Here is a 17,521-nt window from a genome sequence, read left to right as displayed (position 1 = left end):
AGACAATGCGAGGAGGAGAAAAATGAAGATCACCACGGAGTAGGAAGTGGCAGATTAGGACGATCTGCCTAGCAACAACCATTTCTGATAAATGAATCCATTTTTATTTTTTTCAGATTTTTAGGAGCATTGTTATGTGATTTTTTTATTTTTTTTTTTTTTTTTTTTTAGGGTGAACCTCCGCTTTAAATACACAAGCCTGGTTTTGATCATCTGTGCCAAGCCGCAATAGAAGCGGACGGGACTTCTTGGTGAAAAGGCATCTATGGTTAGGTATTCCTGTTATAATTTCCAATATTATTATATTTGTTATCTGTATCTATCAATACTCAAATGTTATACCTACAAGTGTTTGTGTGATTTATCTTTGCACATTTCGAATAAAACCCCAAAAACAAACTTTTGCGTGACCATGACTCACCACTAATCATTCCACCACACAACTCCCGGATGCGCTGCTCACTTGCCAGCTTGCCCTAGAAACCAAAGCATATCATTAGTAATGTGCTACGATTTGCGCAGCTTAAGCAGAACATGTGCTTTGCCTATACAGGTTCCCTTTAATAATGGCCCTACCAGCAGCTTATACTTATCTCTCCTTCTCTATTCTGCAACTCTGCTTGCCCTCCAGGATCTGCTGGTGGGCCCATAATTACGTTGAACCTGTTGCTTTGCCCTGTATGGTCAGGGTAACATGTTTTCCCTAACTAAGCAATTTTCAAAGTAATATTACAGTGTATTATTAATTCCATTTTGGGCAAAGTCCTGTTGGAGTAGGTAGTGTTCAGATGCAGAACATGTGGTCCAAGACTTAATTAAAAGGTGCCAGAAAATGCCAATTTTTCACAACTTATACTGTAAATTGGCAATTGTATGATGAGCTTAGAAAGTGAAAGTAATCCGTGTGCACAGGAAGGACCCAACATCCAAGACCCTCACTGCATAGATGGCCTTGACCCTTCTCCAAGTTGGGAACAAGCTAGAAGCACCAACAAAGAGATACTTACTGGGACTCCAGGTTTGCCGGTTAATCCTGGAACGCCTTGTTCTCCTTGTAACCCCATTGCTCCTGGTGGACCGGGAACGCCTAGTACTCCAGCTGTACCATTGGGTCCAGAGATACCTTTAGGACCAGGTTCACCTCTCACTCCTGGCTGGTAGAGACACAGAAGAGTCATGAAGAACATACAACTGTACTTTCAGTCAAGTGGTCCAGTAGTGGCTGAGCAGTAAAACAAATACATTTACTATTAAATGTTTCCAAGGGTTTCCACTTTTATATGCTTGAATGAAGAGTACTACACCAATGACTTACACACTTTTAGCAAGCTTCAAACTGCTTTTTGAAAACTTGAAAGAGTAATTTGACTACAGTCCTCACATGTTGAACGCATATTTATTGCTAGTGTAGGCTACAATTTTAAACAAGCTTTTAATGCTACATCCAACACTCACAATAATACCATGATTAGCTTTGCTAATGCTTTGTAAACACTTGTTGCACACATCGTTGTTCATAATAGTATTTACAAGTCTATACTTGAGTGAACTAGACCTAGTTGTTAATATTATATATATAGTTTTGTGCTCTTTTCAGCAGTGTCCATAAAATAAATTGGGTACATGTAGAAAAGAAAGTAAAAAATTATCTTCTATTTCTACTAAGCACTTTGTTACTCCATATTCTTTCCTGGTATCATACTGGCACTCACAGCCATTTCACAAATGCCCAACACAATCCCACAGAGAACTCCACACAGTACAGTTGTCACTTTGTGTATAACAACCTTGCTATAACTTCTTGGTTGATGTTGCCCATACCCATCCAAAAGGTCTTGTAAACAAGGATCCTGTTTATAAAATTACTAATAGTCATTCTTACCTCTCCTTTCTGTCCAACTGGTCCAAATGGTCCCTAAAAGACAAAACACAAGAAAAAATTGACTCTCTTATCTGGGAAAAAAAATAACTGTATTTCCCACACCCAGCCATGCTAGGGAACAGGGGAAGTTTAGGCAAGGGGGGCACGCTGGGGGCATTTGCCCCCTGGGCCTAGTGTTGATAACATATGATGGGCTGGTGACCCTGAGTGGAGATACTTCCCCATCAGACATTGATCAGAATGGGAATGACAGCTGCTGGGCACTACTGTATATAGCTATCTACTTTACTTTGGCCTATGACCTTAAAGCGGAGGTCCACTCATAAAATCAACAAACAGAAGATGTATTTGTTAAATCAGTTCTGAGGAGTTTAAAATATTATTTAATACATTTGTGCATATGGTTATTGATAAAGTGCAAATACAGGTATCGTATTTGGCAGTGGTAGACTAGCTGTACCCCTGGGCATGATTTTCTTAATCCTGCCTCAGAATAGTTTTCAAATACAGATGGAGTAATATTGTATGTGTGTATACAATGATGTCTTCTAAGACCAGAGATCTCCAAACTATGGCATGTAGGCCAAAGATGGGTGGGTGATGTGAAATAGGACTGTGATGACGACCCTGATGTAAGAGGGAAATCTCATGTAAGGAAGACGCTGATGGGGGGGGGGGGGGTGCTCTGATATAAGGGGGACTTTGATGTGGACTCTGATGGGGACTTCAATATAAGGGGGGCCTCTGATGGGCTTCTGATGGGCTTGAATTTCTTTGCTTTGTTTTACTGAGGTTCTTTCTCTGTTGTTCTACTTCATATCATACCGATTACAAAAAATTGTAAACTATACAATGTGGCCCTCATACTGAAAAGTTTGTAGAGCCATGTGTTAGCCAAATAATGATGTCTACATGAAGGTGTACATAACATACCATCTCTCCTTTCTCTCCTGGAAGTCCATCAGAGCCAGCAATACCCTGAAGAAAGAGAGAAGAATAAACACGGGACCACAGAGTAGAGAGCAAATGAAGAAAGTGACAGTTCCATGCAGAATATGTGAAATTGCATTAAAGTGGAAAAGCTGCTCACAGCAACCAAGTTCCAGCCATCATGGCTCTAGAACAGTTGAAAACCAAATGCTAGCTTTTCATCGGTTGCTCCAGGCAACTTTTATTTTTTGTTACAAATCTGAGCTACTTTAGCAACATGAAAGAAGCTGTAACCAACTAAACAACACAACCCATCTACTAGATGGATAAATGTCAAAGCATTACTTTCAAGAACATCTACAATATTTATACAGTAGGGAATATAATTCCCTAAATAACCAGGGCAGGTAGTAGGCACTGTGCTGTGTTCTTCCAAAAAAAAAAAGAATTAAAAAAAAGATTAAAGATTAAAAAAGACTATAAAGACTTAAGCCGAACTTTTTATTTTGATTTATGGATAGAGTAGGGGATAGTTAAAGCCAATGGAGGAGATTTACTAAACCTGGAACAAGCAAAATCTGGAGCAGTTCTGCATTGAATCCAGTCAGCTTCCAGGTTTTATTGTCAAGCTTAATTGAACAAGCTGAAGTTAGAAGTTGATTGGCTACAATGCACAGGTGCATTAAGATTCGGAATGCTCCAGTGTTACTAAATCTGCCCCAATGTATTTTTATTTTATTTTTTTTGTTGATATGGGGGGGTTGCCATTTGTGTCCCATTAGGAATATTTCCAATGACTTCCTATCTGGTCCTGGGAAAATCCCATGTTAGACAGATGTCACTGGAACAGTTGCTAACAATGGAAGCATTCCCCTTAATTCTGGAATTCCCAACTCTTTGTATACCAGGATTAAGGGCCACCAAGACAAATAAAGGCATGCATTTCCCCAACAGGGAGATAGCAATGAAAACACAAGGGTTGTCCCTCACTGCTCTTTCTAAAACGGAAGAATTGAAAGGTTTGGGCTTTACCTAGTCTACACTAATTGTGTATGCCTTCATAATTTCTACCTCTTACCATGGTACTGGTTACAGGATAGGGATTGGAAGAGTTCAATTTATTTTGATACACCACTTTAGGTAACACCAAACTCTTCCACATTCCAGCTTTCTTGAGAACATAAGTTGTCTGCCTTTACAAAGCATCAAAACACTCGTATGATTATGTTCCAATTAAAGCTGGTGTATAAGAGGCTTTAATAAAGCCATATAAAGTCTTAGGAGGTGTAACTCCTCCATGCCTTTACAGTTTTTTGCCTCCAATGGTAGGGCTAGCGAAGTAACGGTATAGTTCATCTTGTTTCCACACAGTGACATGTAACTTTTCCACAGCCTAACGTCTCTCATGGTTGCTTGTATATACTACGGTTCTGAGGCCTTAAGTGATAGCAAATCATTAGTGATTATGTTCCAATGAAAGCACCTATTCTCCTAATATACATGCCAATTTCAAGGCACTGAACAGGTTTGGTAACACATGTGTCTGGCTTTGTACATATCTATTCATGCAAGAGCTGGGATCTAAATTATATTTTATTTTCAAAATACACGAAGACGTCATGCATTAATAAGAAGGGGCATGTCTATCTAGCCTATCCTTCTCCTTTGCAGCAAATAATTCATTTCATAATTCCAGGAGAACTTTATACTGCACAGCTGTTTCCAAACACATTCAAAGTTTTCCAAACACAGCCAAAATAAAAAAAATAGGGACAAGTTAACATACATAAAGTAAAACTAGAGATCATCTTATGTTATGTGTTTCAATGCCTCTAGCCCTTACCTCGCTACCCTTGGGGCCTGAAGCTCCTACAGGACCCTGTTGGAGAAGAGAACATTGGGTTAAGGTTATGATCTTGCATGCACGTAACATGTAAAACATTCCTAACCAGCAGGTGTTCCTAAATTAAAATCCAGAGAACTAGCACTAATTGCTGACTAATTGGGCAAGTTTATTTGGGATTAGTGGCCCCTCTGTTGTGTACAGGGGAACGCTCAGCAGATCTGACAGTGTGATAAACAAAGACTGTTGAGTCCTAATGGTGTTATTTCCAGATGGCTGGCTGACATCCGTTAGCAAAGTTCCCTTGACATCTAGAGATTTAATATTCACTAAGGGACTTGCTAAGGGTCCAACCAGACATGAAGAGGCCTGCACACAGTAGAGCATGTTCTGTTGATCCTGACAATGTCCAAAGGCAAGGCCTGCACAGAGAGAATTGACTGGCTACAATCCAGTAAGGGGAAAAATCGACTGGTCATGATCCAGCCAACATCCAAAGGCAAGGCCTGCTCAGGGGAAGAATGGACTGGTCAGGATCCAGACATAGTCCAAAGGCCAGGCCTGCCCAGGGGAGAAATTGATTGGTCACAATCTAGACAATGTCCAAAGGCCAGGCCAGGCCGGCCTAGGGAAAAAAAATCGACTGATCATGATCCAGGCAATGTCCAAAGGCCAGGCCTGCCTAGGGGACCATTAGACTGGTCACGATCAAAATGTCAGTCACGCTCAGGGGAAGAATTATCTGGTCCTGATCCAAGCAATGTCCAAAGGCCAGGCTTGCACAGGGGAAGAATCGGCTGGCCACAATGGGCTTATTTGGCCAATAAATACCACTTTCCACAAACATAAAAATATTACCAATATACTGTAACTGTTTATATAGTTTACAACATGCTCTTTTACCCCTCAACAACCTTCCCCGTGTTGCCCGATTCTGTTACAAGAAATAGTATACTATTAGCTGGGATTCTATTAGTGACAGGCTTCATCATTTATTGTATGCAGCCAATAAATATATTATATACTTTCATATGCCATGTTCTGTGTGCTGCCAAAAAATCTATTATATTCGGTCCTACAGGCAAGTACCCATGTCTTACCCGCTCACCAAATCCACCACGGATGCCGGTAGGTCCTGGTAAACCAGGGTCACCAATGTTGCCTTTTGGTCCCTACAAAGGAAATAAGAATAAAACTGATAATTTCCCCCATGCTAGTTACATGATAAAACTAAAAGCACCAATAAAATATATTTCTTCAAAGACTGCTGCTGTGCACACCTGGCAACTGAGCATGTGCACACTCTACTGTTTGTAACAAAGCAAATAAATATGTACCTGGAAGCCTCTTACTCCAGGAACTCCAATGGGTCCTTGTAGTCCAACGCCACCCTGTAGAAGCCATAAAGCAAAGTAAATATTTTCCTGAGGACTCTAGCTGGCCATAAACAGTTGGTTAATTCTCATGGATCATTGTCTGCACTCATTCACTGGATCAAAAAGCCAGTATGGATAAGTGGATATTCAACAAGATGGATAATCCTTCACTTGCAGAATTTGTTTGTACCTAGCTGTTCATGGTCATGGACTGAACAGTATGTGGCCCCATATGAGCAATCTTTGGCTATAGTTGCCTATAATAGGAAACTTATAATGACTCTTCTGGGTTTGGGTGGCTGAGGGCCTGGACATTACCAGAACATGGGCAGGGTCACCACATGTGAAGGGAAGACCTAATAGGCTTTCATTCAATTTCAATTCATTTGGAGTGGCATAATGAACGAGTCAAATTAGTTTCAGTTTTGGAATGGTGGCTTATATGAATGTAGCTAACAGAAGAAACTTAATTGGGAGAATTTTCTTGTGCTTCATGGACAGATCTTTCAGACATATTTAAGCAGGAGGCTCAGTGTGTTTCAGTAGGTGTCTCTGTTAGGCATTCTACTTACAGCTCCTCCTCTGGGGCCGGCTTCTCCTCGCTCTCCTGGGGGGCCGGCTTCACCCTGGAAGAAGTAAACCTCATGCTTTAGACACACAGTATACACTTCTTATATATGATGCAACTAATACATTCTAACCTGAAGTGAGATTTAGACACCTGACAATCCCCCAACTTATTCCAAACTAAACTGAAGCTGTGAGGTGTTGCTTTCCTTTACCATCTGTTGTAGTTTATACAAAGCTTGATCATTCCAGCTGTATAGCCACTATGAAATCCTTTGCTGTGTGACATTACTGCATATCCTTTTAGAATTTTTTTTGTTTACCACTTCTGGACGCCATACTTGTGTCTAAATTTAAAAAAAATGAACTCTAGCGAAAGTGTGTGATGTGGAAGTGGAGTAAGAAGTTCTACGTGCTTAGTGATCCCTACAGTTAAATAGGGCAGCAAGCACATTCTAGCATTAGAAACAATCCCGTGACACAAGTGGAGGAGTTATAAAATGGAGTAATATTTTGGTGGTACTTAAGGCAGAAAAGTGCCTAAATATGGCCACAACTTTGCCAGAAACCCATCCACAAAGTTCTTCTGAGGGCTCCTGGCAAGCATACATGTCTTCAAAGCCAACATTCTGCCTAGCTAATGCCCAAAGCCTTCACCAAATACAAATCCTCATGCCAGCTGAAGAAAGATCGAATTGATTGCCTGAAGAAACCAGTTTCTGACTAGAGTGGGCAGACAGTAAGAGCTGATGTTCTACCAAAATGTTTCCAAAAATAGGTTCCAAGGTTTTTTATTGACCAGGACCACATGCAATCCTTGGACCCAGTAGTCCAAACTGGGAGCATTGTTTTGTACAGTAAACAGCTGTATTGACAGTGATCATTAGCAGTCTCTTTTAACATGTCCCCAATCTCTGACTGCCTTTTACAAACATATCCATAGTATCCAACCATATCTGTAGTATGTCCACAGTGTCTGACCATCTCAGTGTCTGACCATCTCAGCAGTCTCTGAAACTCTCTCCTGTAGTAATTCCGAAATCTTTGACCTTCCCTTGTACTAATCTGTAGACTGTAGTCCCCGACTGCCTCCTGTAGTCATTCCAAAATCTCTGACCATCTACCTGCAGTTTTGACCTTCTCCTGTAGTATTTGGCAGTCCTTTGCAGTTTCCTGAAGGAATTCCACAGCCTTTGAAAATTTCCCATAGTAATTCCTCAGTCTCTGACTGCCTCTTTTAGTCATTTTACACTCTCTTGTAGTAATTCATCAGTCTCTCTACATATAATGTAGCATTACATATACAAAATATTACATAAAGCCCCCCAATGGTCTCATGGGCCGCACTTGAGACCCCCTAAATCTAGTATGTTGGATGACTACTGACCTAGAGTGAAGGTGAATACCAACAGACTTTAGGAAACACTGATTTCATTTAACTATTGACAAGTTCAACCTAAAACATATTTAAGGATTCAACCTAAAACATATTTAAGTTCAGACGGCTCCCAATGAGATAACATACTAGCTGACTGATTTTGTCTTTCTGGGACTCTGTTGGGAGGATCAGTCCATTCTCCTTTCTACTGTAGTCCTTATTTCAAGCAGGTCAACCATGAAGTTAGACCACCTAAAATATTATAACCCTCCAATGGGGAAATATGACCTTGCTTGGACTGAGTGAGATCACAATGGAGGTTGTAGCCATGCAAACATTGGAAAACCTTCCTTCCACGGTCGCCAGGGGATAATAGAATTTCATAGTTGATTTAAAATGTTGATGTCACCCCATAACTAAACAATGCATTTTGGGTAGGGTTACTTTTCAAGATGTTTCAATTACTTCTTAAAGGGAAATTCTAGCTTACAACATGATGTTTTCAAATCATATGAGAAGTTCTGCTACCGTCTAATGTATATTTAATTAAAATTGTAAGAAGAAATAGGACCAATTACTTATTGTAAACCATTAATATTATTATTAGTATTATTATTATTACTTGAGGTAGAAAACCACTATCTCTCAACATGGGCCTCCCTACACATGTAAAGTGAATACCAGACAAGACATACTGAATTTTTTGCTTGGATGTGAGAGATAACATTATTACCAGTACAGTTTTCTACTGTTAAACTCTCTGGGAAGAATGACGATTAACCTTTGCATACCCTAAAGAAAACTTTGTGATTTCCATATATACAGCTTAAAGGAGATTGCATCTTTAACCAAACCCCTCCTGCTCCACCCCTTTTGGGTGCTGTGGGATACATACGGGAATACCTGGCTCTCCAGAAGGTCCACTTTCTCCCTGCTCTCCGCTTTTGCCCTGGAAGAGGAAACATTGTTCATTATTTAATAAACCTAAACTATATATTGGCGTGTGAGATCTTCAGTTATCTGCAGATCACTTACCAGTTGACCTTTTTCTCCCTTTGTTCCAGCTTTACCACCAAGCCCCTGATGAAAAAAATATGGTGCTTAATATAATATTGGAAACTATCATTTAAGCAATCCATTTTTATTGTCTTTACGGTATACAGTGAATGAATAAGCTGCATTCTCAGTGATGTCACTGGTCTCAAGTAAATGGATAGGCTGCATTCTCAGTGATATCACGGGTCTCTTGTGAATGGATAGGCTGCATTCTCAGTGATGTCACCGGTCTCTAGTGAATGGATAGGCTGTATTCTCAGTGATGTCACCGGTCTCTAGTGAATGGGTAGGCTGCATTTTCAGTGATGTCACTGGTCTCTAGTGAATGGATAGACTGCATTCTCAGTGATGTCACCGGTCTCTAGTGAATGGGTAGGCTGCATTTTCAGTGATGTCACTGGTCTCTAGTGAATGGATAGACTGCATTCTCAGTGATGTCATCGGTCTCTAGTGAATGGATAGGCTTCATTCTCAGTGATGTCACCGGTCTCTAGTGAATGGATAGGCTGTATTCTTAGTGATGTCACCGGTCTCTAGTGAATGGATAGGCTGTATTCTCAGTGATGTCACCGGTCTCTTGTGAATGGATAGGCTGCATTCTCAGTGATGTCACTGGTCTCAAGTGAATGGGTAGGCTGCATTTTCAGTGATGTCACTGGTCTCTAGTGAATGGATAGGCTGTATTCTCAGTGATGTCACTGGTCTCTAGTGAATGGATAGGCTGTATTCTCGGTGATGTCACTGGTCTCTATTAAATGGATAGGCTGCATTCTCAGTGATGTCACTGGTCTCTACTGAATGGATAGGCTGCATTTTCAGTGATGTCACTGGTCTCTAGTGAATGGATAGGTTGCATTCTCAGTGATGTCATCGGTCTCTAGTGAATGGATTGGCTGCATTCTCAGTGATGTCACCGGTCTCTAGTGAATGTATAGGCTGCATTCCTAGTGATGTCACTGGTCTCTAGTGAATGGATAGGCTGCATTCTCAGTGATGTCACTGGTCTCTAGTGAATGACCGATCTCCAATAAGTGGATTGGCTGCATTTCCTTTGATGTCATCTGTCTCTATTGAAGGGATAAGTTGCATTTTCTTTGATGACTTGGATCACTAGTGAATAGGCTACATTTCTTAGGTAAATTAAAACATTTGTCAAGAAACAATTTACTTATTCTGTTGTACAGAAAGTTGTGATACTTACAGGTAGCCCATTGGGTCCCTTCTCTCCAGGAACTCCTATACGTCCCTGGTCTCCCTGAAACACACAGAAAGACAGAAATGATCTAATGATCATACACAGGGTTAGCAAGCCCAGCTCCATATAGTGGTTTTATGCCTCCCACCCAATTGAACTAGGTGGATCATCTTTGGCAGTCACATCCGTTTTCCCCTGACACAGCTCCCCCTCTCTCCATCCTTGCCTGCTTGCAAATATGTATGTTAGAATGACGATCGTTTAAAAGAGTAATTATTTGGCTGCTCATTGTCCAGTAGACTCTTTTTGGTAGGTATACCTAATCTGAAAATGATAGGTGTTATTTCTATGTTATGGGGAACATCTACAAATGGTAATTGTGCCTAATCAGTACCTTGAAAAACCTATCTGGAATCTCTCCTGCAGATCACTTCTTGGTATGTGAGTGTGCCTAGGCACATCCATGTACACAGCATCATAGCTGTATATCTGCAGTGTGGAATCTAAGACAATGCTAGTCTCAGAAGATTTGGCGCGAGATTTGATGATATCACTACTGTGCTGCTCAATTCTGAACGCTCTGAAATGAGGAAGAAAATCCCTGCAAAACAAGGCTTGATAAGTCAGCAATGGAGAAAAGATCAACTGCATGGAGACAGTGGGGCGGTACTTGTGACTAGTCTTTTGTCCCCTGACTTTATTTGGCACCAGTTTCCAGAGCTCAGTTCTTCTTTAATAAGTGCTAGCTGAAGCTGGTAATAAAACAATGTCGCGGGAGAACTGCTGTGTTAATAGTACTGACAAACCATCTCATATGTGTAATATTTTGTTGCCCAGAGCTCTACTTTAAATCTGCCCAGGTGCCTGGGATAGGAGAGGCAATACAAGGATCAGATTTATAAATCCCGCTCAGTAGGGGCAAAAAAATCTATGACAGATCTTGGTTCTTCTTGAGTTTCATGTATTTGTCTTATTGAAGAAACACCACGTCGCTCCCTTCGAATCAGTACAAACCTTCTCGCCGTCCTGGCCATTGGTCCCATCCCGTCCATCCTTTCCGGGCATTCCCTGCCAGGAGACAAGATTGAACAAAAAATTACTACTGAACCAAATAATGGTATACATGGCTTATATCAAAAAACTTTCATTATATCATAACTGGGTAACATAAGTGTGTTATATTCAAAGTTACATATCCGTATAGATCATAAGGTTGATTAAAAACACGGGTCCATCCGTTTCTTCTATGTAATAGATTTGCATTTATACCTTACTTATAACACAAGGAGAGGAAGCATCCATATTGGTTCATTACATAAGCAGGCTCTGCTTCCTGCTTAGTAGTACTGAACAGTGCTTGTGCTTCTCTGTTAGTTGTGCCTAATTAAAGTGGTTGTAAACCCTCCCCCACAACTTTGTCCCATGTAAATCAGCATAAAAATCCCTAATGAACACTGCTTGTAGATATCTCCTTACTTGCTTAGTATTGTTGTAATCCTTGTTGTTCTGTAGAATGAAGTCACTGAGCATGCCCAGATCTCCCCTGATTTAAGGCACACTCTCTATGTCTTATCTATCTGTTATCAGGACTTCCTACAGCACAACACTGAACTCTGCTAATCACTCAGAGCTTCCTCCTACACACCATGTGACCTCACATACAGTCTAAACTTGGCCATTACTGCAGTCTTATCAGCTGAAGCTGATAAGTCTGATAAAGGCAAACATTAGACATCGGCACAAGTAAATACTATGAAATAAACAAGTAAGCTATGAACAGGGAAGCAGTGTTGCCATAGAAACGTTGGATTGAGAAGGAGGCTTGGTTAACAGTACAGGAAGTGCTCAATGTAAGGGAGGAAATACACTCCACTGTGGACTCAAAAAACAATACTTAAGATGGCGCTGCCTAACCCTTGGAAACAAGTTTTTTAAAGTTTCTTTAAACAGTTAGTAATATGCGATTTGGGCTGGATTACAGTGGCTATAGTCTGATAATGACTTATTATAATGGACTAAATGAAAAGAAGCATCAGAGTGGGAGAGTTTACTTCCTCTTTAAAAGCATAGCACTTTATGTAGCTGAGACTTGGGTAATAATTTCCCATGTCTAATATACAGATGACCATTAGAAGGGGAATCTATAAATCTGTCACTGTAATATAATAATAAAACTAAGGTTAAGCAAGCACATAAAAAATAAAATAAAAATAAAAAATTGTTTAACCACTTCCGGACCTCCCACCGTCAATATACCTCTAACGAGCAGGGCTCTCTGATTCACCCCTGTATTGAATTGAATTGTAATTGTACTGTTTGCCCTAATGTTGTAAAGCGCTGCGTAAACTGTCGGAGCTATATAAATCCTGTATAATATTAGAATATAGGTCGGTCCTTTGACGTTAAATACCGTTGTTATGGCAGCAGATAGCTGCCATAACCTTGGGATTTTCTTCAACGGCGGGCGGTTTGCTTTAGGATAAAAGTGGTCACTGTGGCGGTTTTACCGCAAGATCCCTTTTATCAGCGGCGGAAGAAGTGCCCAATCCCCTCCCACCACATCCCCGTCATCTCAGTCGAGTGTGGGAATGATGGCCCCTGCTCTATTCCTTTGGATGACGAGAGTAACGTCAAACGTCGCTTCCACCCAACAGCCTTAAAAAGACAATTTTTTTTTTATTAATGAAAAAATAAATATATATTTTTTTATTGCTTGTAAGTGTAAATATGAGATCTGAGGTCTTTTTGACCCCATATCTCATATTGAAGAGGACCTGTCATGCTTTTTTTCTATTACAAGGGATGTTTACATTCCATGTAGTAGGAATAAAAGTGATCCAATTTTTTTTTTTTTTAAAAGACAGTGGAAAAATTTAAAAAAGAAGTAAAATATATAAGAATTTTGTTTTTTAAAGCGCTCCGTTCCTTGCTCGCGCGCAGAAGCGAACGCAAATGTAAGTCGCGCCCGCATATGAAAACGGTGTTCAAACCATACATGTGAGGTATCGCCGCGATTGTTAAGCCGCGTACACACGGGCGGACTGTCTGGCCAACTAAGTCCGTCAGACAATCTGACGGACAGTCCGTCCTACTTTCGAATGAACGGACTTGACCACACACGATGAACAGACAGTCCATTGAAAGCTTGCGCGATGACGTGTACAGCACGTACGACGGGACTAGAAATAGGACGTCCAATACACAGCAATGCAACCTTCCGCCGTGTAAATCCTTTCTGAGCATGCGCCATACTTAGTTCGTCCAACTAGCCTACTCACGAGCGGACTGTCCACTGAAACCAAAGTTGGACGGACAATATTACGGAAATTCCGAAATACTTAGTCCGCCAGACTGCACGCTGAAAAAGTCCGCTGAACACACGCCCACACACGAGCGGACTGTCCGCTGAAATGTGTTTCGGCAGACTAAGTTGGTCAGACAATCCGCCCGTGTGTACGCGGCTTTAGATCGAGAGCAATAATTCTAGCCCTAGACCTCCTCTGTAACTCAAAATATGCAACCTGTAGAAATCTTTAAGCATCACCTATGGAGATTTTTAAGTGCCAAAGTTTGTCGCAAATTCCACGAGCGGGCACAATTTTGAAGCGTGACACATTGGGTATGAATTTACTCGGCATAACATTATCTTTCACGATATAGGAAAAAATTGGGCTAACTTTACTGTGCTCTTATTTTTTTTATTCAGAAAAACTGTATTTTTTCCAAAGAAGTTGCGCTTGTAAGACCGCTGCGCAAATATGGTGTGACATAAAGTATTGCAATGACCGCCATTTGGTGTCTGAAAAAAATATATACATAAATGTTTGGGTGTTCCAAGTAATTTACTAGCAAAAAAAATAAATATTTCAACTTGTAAACAACAGGTGTCAAAAATAGGCCTGGTCCTTAAGTGGTTAACTAAAGATTATGCAAAAGTAACTATTGTATTATTAAGCCAGAATACAACTTTTATTTTTTATTATTATTATTATCCTTAACCACTTGCTGACCACCCTATACCAGTTTCACTGCTACAGGGTGGCAGCTGTGCACCAGATCACGTATATATCTGTGATTCTGCATTGCCACCTGCAGGGGGCGAGTGTGCACCGCCGGCAGGCCGCTTCTGCTGTGACTCTTCTTGGCAGAAGCCGATCTGTGAGTGCTAGGCACCCGATTCCTCCGGTACCTGCTGATCATCAGTAAACAACACAGAACGGAGATCTGCCTATGTAAACAAGGCAGGACGCCGCTCTGACAGGGAGGAAGGGATGGATTCTGTGTTCATGCAGAGCAGGGACTAGAATCGATCACTTCCCTTAATTAAAGCAGCACACTGTGTACACAAACACTGGTTAGGCACAAAGTCAACCCTTTGATTGGCCTAGATCAGTGATGGCGAACCTTGGCACCCCAGATATTTTGGAACTACATTTCCCCATGATGCTCATGCACTCTGCAGTGTAGTTGAGCATCATGGGAAATGTAGTTCCAAAACAACTGGGGTGCCAAGGTTCGACATCACTGGCCTAGATGTTTAACCCTTTCCCAGCCAGTGTCATTAGTACAGTGACAGTGAATATTTTTAGCACTGATCACTGTATTAGTGTCACTGGTTCCTGCAAAGTGTCAGTTTGTGTCAGCTTGTTCGCTGCAATATCACAGTCCCACTATAATTCGCTGATCGCCGCCATTACTGGTAAAAATAAATAAATAAATAAATCCATAAGTATATCTCATAGTTTGTAGAGGCTATAACGTTTGCGTAAATCAATCAATATACACTTATTGGGATTTTCTTTATCAAAATCATGTAGAAGAATATATATTGGCCTAAATTTATGAAGAAATTTGATTTAAAAAATTTTTTTTATTGTATATGTTTTATAGGAGAAAGTAAAAAAAAAATATATTTTTTTTTAATTGTCTTTTTTTTTTGCGCACAAAATAAAAAATGCAGAGGTGATCAAATACCACCAAAAGAAAGCTATATTCCTGAGAAAAAAAAATTACATAAATATTATTTGGGCACGTCTTCGCATTTCCACGCAACTGTTAGTTAAAGTAACGCAGTTTCGTATCTCAAAAAACTGGCCTGGTCATGAGGGGGGAGGGGTAAATCTTTTGGATGTCAAGTGGTTAAAAGCAGCTCGGGGGCGGAGACTAATATGTAGCGGTTCTGATGTTACCATGACGATGTACTATGTCATCACCATTTAAACAAGTGATGTAGTGTATCTCTTAGTATAGTATAACCATCTCTGAAGCTTTCATTGTAATGTTAAGATCTCTTACCAGCTCTCCTAAGGGGCCCGGACCTCCTGGCATTCCTTTTGGACCTGATTTGCCCTAAAGCAGAAGTAACATAAATAATTATCCAGCTCAGACAAATGACATTCATATATTAGTGACATTTTTGTTTTTTGTCTTTATAAATAAAATAAAAGAGTTATAAAAGTCTTGGAATGTTCCACCAACAAACTTCTGACCTCTATGGATTTTCCGTTATTCCGTTACCCAGGATGAAGCTGTAATGTCTACTATTGGAAAAAGAAGATTCAAAATGGTGATATTAGTCACTTACCGTGTCTCCCTTTGGTCCTGGGTATCCCTGGGGACCCCTCACACCTTGATCCCCCTAAAAACAACAGACAAATAAAATGAAGGCTCTTGCCATTGCTCTCTGCTCCTCTATAATGATCAGCATAGGCTTGGATTCTATAGTTCAAGTCCAACTCCAACCAAAACTTTTTTGGGTTAGATCCTTTGTTATGTTTTCATTGATGTCTGTTGTACCGGAGAGAGGGCAGGGGTGGGCATTTATTTTTCCAGAGAGTTGCCACCTCATCCCTTAAAACCCAAACACATAGTTACTACACGGGTTCTGAGGATAATTTAATGCCGATAAGGCACCAAGTGAGTTTAATTACCACCTTTATCAGCCACAGAACCTGTATAATTAATATTCGGGTTTAAAGGGATGAGGTGACAACCCTAGGGCCACATTAGAAACTTGGACTGCTGTAAAGGCCCTCCACCTTTATATATGCCTTTGGCATTTGATGTCACTACCATAGCATGGTAGAAGATAAGGCCAAGTAGTGGGTGCAAAGGCTCCACCTGTTACCTGTGGCGTGGAGAGCAGCACCGGGCAACACTTCCCCACATGCCTGCACTTTTGTCAAATCCTTGTTGCCCATCTCTCATAGTCTGCCCTAGTTGCTTGAGGGGTCAGAGGTTTTCTTCTGCTGCTGAGTGAGGGTTGAGAAAATGACCTTTTTTTAGTATGGGAGTGGGAGACTGGACTGGTAGTCGATGGGAGATTCAGAATCGGACAAAATAAGAATGTTTGTTGATATTGTATTATTATTGTCATAATAATTACGATTATTTGTTATGATGAAGTTAAAAACCCAGGAAGTCAGCACAGCACAGGCATGGTGGGAGCCCCTCATAATGAGCACAGGGATGGTGGGAGCCCCTCATAATGAGCACAGGGATGGTGGGAGCCCCTCATAATGAGCACAGCACAGGGATGGTGGGAGCCCCTCATAATGAGCACAGCACAGGGATGGTGGGAGCCCCTCATAATGAGCACAGGGATGGTGGGAACCCCTCATAATGAGCACAGCACAGGGATGGTGGGAGCCCCTCATAATGAGCACAGGGATGGTGGGAGCCCCTCATAATGAGCACAGGGATAGGGGGAGCCCCTCATAATGAGCACATCACAGGGATGGTGGGAGCCCCTCATAATGAGCACAGCACAGGGATGGTGGGAGCCCCTCATTATGAGCACAGGGATGGTGGGAACCCCTCATAATGAGCACAGGGATGGTGGGAGCCCCTCATAATGAGCACAGGGATGGTGGGAGCCCCTCATAATGAGCACAGCACAGGGATGGTGGGAGCCCCTCATAATGAGCACAGGGATGGTGGGAGCCCCTCATAATGAGCACAGCACAGGGATGGTGGGAGCCCCTCATAATGAGCACAGCACAGGGATGGTGGGAGCCCCTCATAATGAGCACAGGGATGGTGGGAACCCCTCATAATGAGCACAGCACAGGGATGGTGGGAGCCCCTCATAATGAGCACAGGGATGGTGGGAGCCCCTCATAATGAGCACAGGGATAGGGGGAGCCCCTCATAATGAGCACATCACAGGGATGGTGGGAGCCCCTCATAATGAGCACAGCACAGGGATGGTGGGAGCCCCTCATTATGAGCACAGGGATGGTGGGAACCCCTCATAATGAGCACAGGGATGGTGGGAGCCCCTCATAATGAGCAC

General features: G+C 41.5%; 1 protein-coding gene across 1 annotated transcript in view; it reads right to left on the bottom strand.

Annotated features, from left to right (window-relative positions):
• Window positions 1-17,521, bottom strand: part of COL9A3 (collagen type IX alpha 3 chain) — a 60,977-nt gene that overhangs the window by 7,608 nt on the left and 35,848 nt on the right. The window contains exons 16-29 of the mRNA XM_077460323.1: window positions 15,812-15,865; window positions 15,523-15,576; window positions 11,242-11,295; window positions 10,234-10,287; window positions 9,012-9,056; window positions 8,872-8,925; window positions 6,604-6,657; window positions 5,993-6,046; window positions 5,756-5,827; window positions 4,656-4,691; window positions 2,816-2,860; window positions 1,883-1,915; window positions 1,008-1,154; window positions 422-476 (exon numbers count right to left, since the gene is read on the bottom strand). Coding sequence (XP_077316449.1) covers window positions 422-476; window positions 1,008-1,154; window positions 1,883-1,915; window positions 2,816-2,860; window positions 4,656-4,691; window positions 5,756-5,827; window positions 5,993-6,046; window positions 6,604-6,657; window positions 8,872-8,925; window positions 9,012-9,056; window positions 10,234-10,287; window positions 11,242-11,295; window positions 15,523-15,576; window positions 15,812-15,865 — 811 coding nt within the window. The remainder of the gene's footprint in view (window positions 1-421; window positions 477-1,007; window positions 1,155-1,882; window positions 1,916-2,815; window positions 2,861-4,655; window positions 4,692-5,755; window positions 5,828-5,992; window positions 6,047-6,603; window positions 6,658-8,871; window positions 8,926-9,011; window positions 9,057-10,233; window positions 10,288-11,241; window positions 11,296-15,522; window positions 15,577-15,811; window positions 15,866-17,521) is intronic.

The sequence above is a fragment of the Lithobates pipiens genome, unplaced genomic scaffold, assembly GCF_037356315.1.
Source record: "Lithobates pipiens isolate NorthernLeopardFrog02 unplaced genomic scaffold, aLitPip1_a1.2 Scaffold_28, whole genome shotgun sequence".
Taxonomy (NCBI): domain Eukaryota; kingdom Metazoa; phylum Chordata; class Amphibia; order Anura; family Ranidae; genus Lithobates; species Lithobates pipiens.
Note: the sequence above shows the minus strand (reverse complement) of the source record. Positions and strands in the feature narration are given on the sequence as shown.